Here is an 8,271-nt window from a genome sequence, read left to right as displayed (position 1 = left end):
ATTAAACTAAATTGCTAAATAACTGTGTCGTTAAAATGTATCACTGGAAAAGATGGAAGCTAAATGGCATCATTTTAAACAATCCAAGAGATGAATTACAATCCAGGAAGAAAATCTGTTAAACTGTACAATTCGGAAAAGTAGGAGAAGTATAGTCATAACAAAAACGTAGTAGTTTCAACAGCTGAAAGTTTAGTAGCAGCAGAAGAAGTTTCATAGTGTGTAGTACAAGAACACTAGAAGAAACAGTTCCATCAGCAATGCTATTGCAAGAATGAACCAGACAATGACTTCATTATGAATGTTTAATTTGTTTACATTTAAATTACCATTTATGAATCAACAATTTTTAAGTAATTAACACAGTACATTAGTATCAACAGCAATAAATTAGAAGAAATCATGTAAAAACTGTAACTTACAGACAACACTGATATATTGTTCATAGATCATTAGAAATTCATATATTTCAATTCAGTTTATTTGATATAGCCCAAAATCACAAATACAAGATTTGCCTCGGAGGGCTTTACAATCTGTACACATAACATCCCTGTCCCAGAACCTCACATCGGATCAGGAAAAACTCCCCCCCTCACCCTTTAACAGGGAAAAAAGGGGAAGAAACCTGAGGGAGAGCAACAGAGGAGGATCCCTCTCCCAGGATGGACAGAAGCAATAGATGTCATGTGACCAGAATGAGCAACGTAACAGAGTTGCAGCATATTACATGAATATGACAAAAAAATTAATTAATAAAAATAAATTAAATAAATAAATTTCAAAGAGGAAACAAATAGTGAATATGAAAATGTTAATAAATTGTTTAATTATTGATGTATTGCATATATATTTTGTAGATTGGAAAGACTGTCTTACTGGCCAAGTCAAAGAAAATAATAATGTTTTGCATATTTTATTATCCAAGTAAGGATAACGTGTTTATCGACCTGCATTATTCTGAAATAAATTACATTGAAATAAACTGAACCTAAATTAAATGAATTCAAAATGGAAATAGACAAGAAAACCCTGTCTGCAAAAAAGCCTTAGGGTTTCATTTTGCCCAAAGATTTCAAAGCAAATGCACTTTGGCCAACCAGAAAAGGGAAAGAATTTCAGAGAAGGGAAAATTTGATAGAGTGGCACATTTGTTAATAGATAGCTTTCTGTACATTGGGCCTTTGATATTGGGAAACAAATGTATCACAGTTTCAATGGTTTACAATATTATACAATCCTACAATCAAAGGCTTTTCACATTGTAGACTTAGGTTGATACTCCCAGTAGTTCAAGACAGCCCTGGACTTACAGTCATGTCAATATTGTAATTTCAACTATCCCAATATTAAGCTCTGTGTACTGAGCCTCACTGAAACGTGGGTTATCCTTACTTTTAAGGAACATTAGATTAGAGTCACTAGTTTGACTCAAGGTTAGAAGACAAGCTTGGGTAGATTTGTTTTCCAATTACATCTTTGAACTAAGTCGTGTGTTCTAGCCAGTCTGAAGACAATACCTTCAGCTTGTCTCTCTGACATGTTAACACAGGGTTTACACATACAACAACTTTTAATAGGGCTTAGATTACCCTGAAGCTATACACATGTGAAAAACCTTGAATATATTGGCACAAACCAAACTGTCAACATAGCTCACATTGACAGTGACATTGACAGTGATGCCTGATCTGCAGCAGCTTGGTTCCCTGCAGCCGTACACTTGATCACTTGCTTCAGGATCAACTGTAGTTCGTCTCCGCTGAACTGAACTCAGCACAGCAATGGATGCACCGATGGTGATGTTGAGGTCGGACAATAGAGCTGGTCCTGACAAGAGAAAAGTTATTTTAATAAACTGAGGACTGAAACCAAACATGTTGAAAAGTTACATAATTCACAATAATGAAATACCTCAAACTTTGCTGCAGTGCAAAACAAGCCATTTCTCACAGAAGTTTAGGAGGGCTGCATGATGTTCAGCTTCTTTTATGTGTCTAGCTCTCTACACAGTGTCTTCACTGCGAAGTGGAGGGATGACAGTGGAGGAAGATCTATAACATTAGTGTTTTTTATAACTGTTAAAAAAATGAATATATTAATGAACATACATTTACAGCTAAACATTGTAAAGCACAGTAAATAAGAAAGCAATACATTATGCTCTGCTGTGAAGAAACCTTGACACTGGAAGGGAGAAGGAGAACTCTGTGATCCGGCACCGGTGGTTCCACTGTTGATGGACCGTTAAGGTGGTGCTGCAGCATCTGGTTTGTTGTGGCATGATGTCTTGTTTGTAATGAGTTGATCAAGTATCCCAGAGCCAAACAGCAGGTGAGGCAAAGGCAGGCAGGTGTTTTCTCATCCTCAGCTTTAAAAAAATGACTGGGACAAGCAGCAAGTTAAACACGTTTCTACGTGTTCCAAAAGTGACGGGACCTCTGTTGACACTTGGTGCTGCAGTCTCTGGCCTGTTGCAGCATGTCTAAACCTCACAGTGCTGTGAACGGTGTCTTCTGTCCATTAAAAAAAGGAAACTTAACATTACAGAGAAAACAGAAGAACGGTGTCTTCTGTCCATTAAAAAAAGGAAACTTGACATTACAGAAGTAACAGGAAAAAGGGGAAAGGAAACTTATATGAGTAACAGTAACAACCCGCCCTGCTAGAGTCTAAAGTGTGAAATTGGATGGGGTGGAAATTTGGTGTTTCAGCTGGTAGCTATCGGTACATCAGAAAGTATGTGTTAATCTAGAACACATACCTTCTGATACATTAATAGTCAGCAACTGTGTACAAAGCTGTACACAGCTATTGAAACAGTTTGGGCCTGTGCATTTATCAACCCTGACCCAAACCCTCCCTGATAAATGCACAGGCCCAAATGTGTTGAAAATGTTGCTAAAAATGTATAGTTACATACGGGTAGGCTGTGCAGGTATGTGTGTGGATGGTTATGAAAGTGTATGGACATCTATGACCCCTAATATTATCCAGTACTGTGAAAATTAAAATTACCAAACAAATTGCCATTGTACTTACCAAAAACCTTACCCATGACCTAATATTTTCTCTCTTAAACTCAGCTGGTACATTTATGGACTGCTCCAGGACATGACACAGTAGACAGGGTTGTGATAGCTGTAGTAGGTTTTCATCACACCAGAGTGGAGACAACGTTGTGGTTGGGAGATGAAGATGAGGTCCAGCAGTGTGTTCTTCTCCGTGGTTGCAGCAGTGATGACTTGTGCGTATCCCCTGGACTGAAACAGATTAAGTATTGGCTTACCGATGTTGGAGAAGAGATTCTCGTTGAAATCACCACAGACAATGATGGGCTGACAGTCCATGATCTCCAATGAGTCCAGAAGGCTCCCCAGGTTTGACAGGAATGATGTCACACTGTAGTTTGGAGGTCTGTATACAGCTGCAATCAGAGCACTCAGTGGGGCTTCAACCTTTAAAACCACAAACTCAAGGTCAGTTACATTATGTAGGTACTGTTTTTCACACACTTGAATATTACTTTTCACATAAACAGCAACTCCACCACCACCTCTGCCGGCCATTTGTGGAACATTTGTGTACGAAACGTGTCTGTTGCGTTTGAACATGTTGTAGCCCTCTAACTGAAGACTGTCTGCAACAAAGGAGCCTTGAAGGTGAGTTTCTGTAAGACACAAAACATCTGTAAGACACAATTCATGATGACTCCTGATGTCATTGACATGAGATGGTAAACCTTCTGTGTTATGGTGAACAATGGTCAGTGTGTCATGTCTGCTCAATGTCTGTTGGATACGAAGAAGAGGCATCATGTCGTCCAAGCTGACTTGTCTCATGGTCTCGAGGGCTCCAGTGATTTCTGGGTTGGCATAGATTTTCCTCTCATCCAGATCCAGCACGTACAGTCCACTGAGAGAGGTCACTCTACTGAGAGCTACATAAGCCATGCCAGGTTCAAAAATGTGCTTTAGTGAGACTACAGCTGACGCCCGTGTCATACCTTGAACCTTGTGTATTGTACAAGCAAAAGCAAGTCGAACAGGAAACTGTCTGCGTACCACTCCTTTCTGTTTCAGATTCTCCTCGGCTCTCTCGATGTACACTAGATCGTCGGGTCTGCCTGGTGGTCCGTTTCCGTAATTCCTTCCAGCGGTTTCATCATCCATCTTGAGTCCGAGCATAGTGACATGAGCAACACCACTTTGTTCTGAGGTCATCATCCTGGCGAGAGTAGCAAACGATCCATTCACCAATCCTTGAGAGACGTCTATGTTTCTGGTGAGCATGACTCGAGCACCATCAGCTACGTTTAGTGTATCTGGGAGCTCATTTCTGTTTCCTTTGTATGGTTTGTCTTGTCGAGCCATTCTTCCAGTTCGTGGGTCCTTCTTGTAGTCATCTGCATCAATCTTGGTGACATGAAAATGGAGCAGAGCTAATGTTGCCGAGTTGTGTGAATCAACCTGTTTATTAGTTGCAAAGATGTGCAGGACATCAGCTGGACAAAGTGCAGGGTCAGTGATGGTCTGTGACAATAAGGCTCTGTCTGCTTCAGACAACTCATCTGACTTTCCTTTCACACGGATCCGGTTCAACATCTCTGCAAAGGCAACATCATCCTTCTGACGCATAATCTCAGTGAGAGTGATCATCTGAAAGTTTTCCTGCCATAGGTCAATCTCACATGGTTCATACACGCAGAGGGTCTTGGGTTGTCGCACCGGCGGTAGTTGATAAAAGTCTCCAACAGCTAATACTGACATTCCTCCAAAGGGTCTGTGACTGCCTTTGATCTGCTTCAGTCTCGCATCCACATAAGCAAACAAGGGCTTTGACACCATGGACACTTCATCAATGATGAGGATTTCGGCATTTACAAGTTCTGCTCGGACTTCATCCAGTTTGTTGCCAAGTCCTTGAAATGGAGGTTTCAGACTTCGTGGGAGCTTGAGCAGAGCGTGCAGTGTTGTGCCTGATATATTAAAGGCTGCAGTTCCAGTGAAAGCAGTCAACAGGACAATGGGGTTAGAGATGTCGGCCTCCTCAGACTGCCTCGGCAGTTTGCTCAGTATCTTAGATGCCTCAGAGTAGATGCATTTGATGAGATGTGACTTTCCGGTTCCAGCACCACCATTGATGTAGAAGAAAAACTGCTTGGGATTTGGCCCGCCGACGCGCTTTAAACACCAGTCTCTGACTGTATAGAACACACACGCTTGTTTCTGGTTCAGGTTCTGATACATCTGCCGTAACAGGGTGGGGTCTATTACAGCGGGCTCTCTGACGACTCTGGCTTCCGTTGCAGCATCAGCCTGATTACTGTATTCTGGGACATTCTCTTGAACGTTTTCATGATCTGGCTGTCTTGCCTCCAGTTCTTCAACACATTCCAACCTCACCACTTCAGATTCAATCACGCCTCTGTTCTGTTCAAATTCTTCGACCGCATCCTCAATCTCTTCACTGTTTTTCTCATATTTATCTCTGTTTTGTTTCACAATGTGGCTGACATACTCGGGATGGTCAGAACCTCGTAGTTGTACCCAGCAATCTTTGTAGAAGGACTCGTACGTGGGGCAATAGGGTCTTTTCAGTTCCTGCTCTGACCGGAAAGGAAGGTACAGTTTCAGTAGTGTGCCATAGAACTTCTCAGGGTACTTTTCCTGTGAGCAGCGGTAAAATCTGATGATTGCAGGCTTATCGTTTTTCCGCTTTTGCACGAATCCCATCTCATTGAGGAGGGGCAACACATCTTTGCCTTTTTTCTGTTGTCCGTAGACAATTCTGCAAGTCGCTGCAAAATCCGCCAAACACATCTCCTCATACTCTGGTGTTTCAGGTCTGGCTTTGTATTTGTCAGTCAAAGATGTCATCCACACATTTACACTTTCTGATGTTGTGTTCTCCAGGTAAGACATGGGACGACTCATTTTCAGTGCGTTGTCATCTGTCAGTATGAATATGACACCACGTGAACACTTCTTCATGTTAATGCCACATGCTCGAGTCACACACTCCTGAGCACTGACCTCTCTCTTTTTAGAGTACGCCTGCATGATTTTCCTCATTTCATCACATTCATTGACGTTGTCTCTGGCGGAGTTTGCGATGACTGTTTTGAGGTACTCTGAAAGTCCAGCTTCTTTTTTGGTTATGTAGCTGGTGAGATACATGATGCACGAATATGCATTGAGAATATAACTTACATCAATATTAGCATCCCAAGCTTCAAGTAGATGTGGATTATATCCATTTACCCGGCAGTCTTTTGGCTCACGTTTCAGTATCACCGCACTGGATTTGTTCATCATATTGAGGCATTTTCATACTCATCGAGTGTCAAGTTGCATTTAGCGAGGAGCTGCTGCAAACTAAGTGAGGCCGTTTCAGGTTCATTCAGCAACAAGTTCAGTGGTTGCAGCTTTTCCTTTGCGGTTTGCACTTTGAGTGGATCAACGGTCTCATCAGGTCTAGTTATGAAAGTGTTTCTGGCAGGTGGCTTGGGAAATCCAAATCTGCAACCAGAGCTGGCACTTCTGAAACATGTCCTCGAGTGGTTTTTGCTGTGCATTTGTACTTCCGTGACCTTCTTGTAGAGTTCCGGTTGTGAGTCTGGGTCAGGCAGCTGAGCTGTGATGTATTTGGACACAAAATCTGTCACAGTCTGATCAGAGTCCTCCTCAAACACGGGTGCACCTTCTACCCATATGAGACAGTGAATGTGTGGGCTTCCTCTGTGCTGAAACTCAACTCGGTAAAAGAAGTCAACAACGTTGCCGAGAGGCTGTGCAGGAGATAAGATCAAATCTCTGAATAACGCCTCAACGCGCTTATCAAACATGCGCATTGTTGTCACTGGGTTGCTTCTCAGTACGTCACACTTTGCTGACCAGTCGAGCCCTTCAAAATTGACCTCCTTACCTTGCTGTCTTTGAATTGCTTCAATCACTTCAGGCCAACGCATCTCAGCTGCAGAAAACGTACAGAAGAATGTGGGAGTTCCCAGCTGTCTGATCATGGCAAAAAGATCTCTTGTGGTTTTCTCCCAATAAGCTGGTGTTCCTCTCAGCGGTTGCATGAATCGGACTGCATCTTTATTTCTCACCAGCTTCTCGACCTCCCGTTTATTTTGCAGCATACTAGAAGTTATTTTTCGGCCATCTCTGGTCAGAGGCTTTCCTTTCCTCAACTGTATTGACATGCTGGATGTGGCCAAGTGGATTTCAGTCACAAACTGCGCAAAGAACAAATAGTTGGCATCTCTGGCAAAACGATCATCAATACAGAAAAGCCTCGCTTTGAAATAACTGCTGGGTGTTACTTTGATGGGTCTCATTTCATCGAGTGTGTTTTGGCTGGTAGGGAACTGCACAGGGAAAGCCATCGCCTCAAGTTTAGGGGTTTTGAAGAAGCCAACAGGACTGTTTCTTTCCGCTGGGGCAACAGAGTAGATTCCTTCACTGAAACATAATATCTCCTCTGAAACATCACACGGCTGAAGGCATGATTCAAGAGCAAAACCACCGTTGGGCATGTCACCTTCCTGTCCTGCATTATCTGTTTGCTCCACTGGTTGTTCACCATCACAAGAAGACATGTCTATATCCTGGTCACCTTCGGTCTCATTTTCTGAATGACACAGTGCACTTTTCTCACACATGTCAATGGCCATTAAATCCATTTCATCATAGTCATCCTCATCCATGGATGTATCATCATCATCATCGTCGTCAGGAAGTGTTGGGTCACAAAGCTCAGCCTCATCTCTGATGGTTATGTCCTGATATTGTGGATGAATACGTTTGAGTTTATGCAGCGCCTGCACGAGTTTAGACCAGGTGACAGTCTGGAACAGCTGATGACCTTTGTAACACAGTCGTCTCTTCAGTTTTACTCTCATCACTTGAGACTCACTTCTCAGTCTGGGTAGGGCTTCCACTGTTTCCTGCACCTCAGACGGGACACAAACCACGTTACCTTGTATGGATCTCTGTCGTCCTTTGGGAAGAGGAATAATTTTGGCAAACGCTATGCACTTAGCTATGAGATGTCTCTCCAATATGTTGAGGTCACACAGTTCAGGTGGAATGTCAGCAAGCTCCAAGTTGTTGGCTACAGCAAGTGTTGGCATGGCTCCATCTTTAAGATGATTGTAACAGGTGTGACAAATCCACTCTTCCCTTCTCTCATCAGGCACATTGCACTGTTGTTCATTTCGACACTCATCCTCACAAACATGAAGGTACTTTCCTGTTAGGCACGCTG

The 8,271-nt window shown here is 42.5% G+C and overlaps 1 protein-coding gene across 3 annotated transcripts; it reads right to left on the bottom strand.

Moving 5' to 3' along the window:
• Positions 1-291: 291 nt before the first annotated feature.
• On the bottom strand, positions 292-6,179 carry LOC137795628 (uncharacterized). Of its 3 annotated transcripts, XM_068593232.1 has the most exons (4): positions 3,527-6,179; positions 2,158-3,427; positions 1,915-2,021; positions 292-1,830 (listed from the first exon to the last, which is right to left on the bottom strand). In XM_068593232.1, the coding sequence occupies exons 1-2, from the start codon at positions 6,177-6,179 to the stop codon at positions 3,096-3,098; spliced, it is 2,985 nt and encodes a 994-aa protein (XP_068449333.1). In that variant the 3' UTR covers positions 292-1,830; positions 1,915-2,021; positions 2,158-3,095. The 3 variants fall into 3 exon arrangements, with proteins under 3 accessions (XP_068449333.1, XP_068449331.1, XP_068449332.1); XM_068593230.1 differs by having other exon boundaries at positions 2,158-6,179; XM_068593231.1 differs by having other exon boundaries at positions 2,181-6,179.
• Positions 6,180-8,271: the final 2,092 nt, after the last annotated feature.

This window comes from Clinocottus analis, unplaced genomic scaffold, assembly GCF_023055335.1.
Source record: "Clinocottus analis isolate CAN_PGR_092001 unplaced genomic scaffold, fCliAna1.0.p SCAF_29, whole genome shotgun sequence".
Classification (NCBI taxonomy): Eukaryota; Metazoa; Chordata; class Actinopteri; order Perciformes; family Cottidae; genus Clinocottus; species Clinocottus analis.
The sequence above is the reverse complement of the archived record's forward strand: the minus strand, read 5'-3'. Positions and strand labels throughout refer to the sequence as shown.

Bases quoted from the DNA above. Each gene is read 5' to 3' on its own strand.
- LOC137795628 (XM_068593230.1), bottom strand. From the start codon at position 6,179: ATGTATCTCACCAGCTACATAACCAAAAAAGAAGCTGGACTTTCAGAG.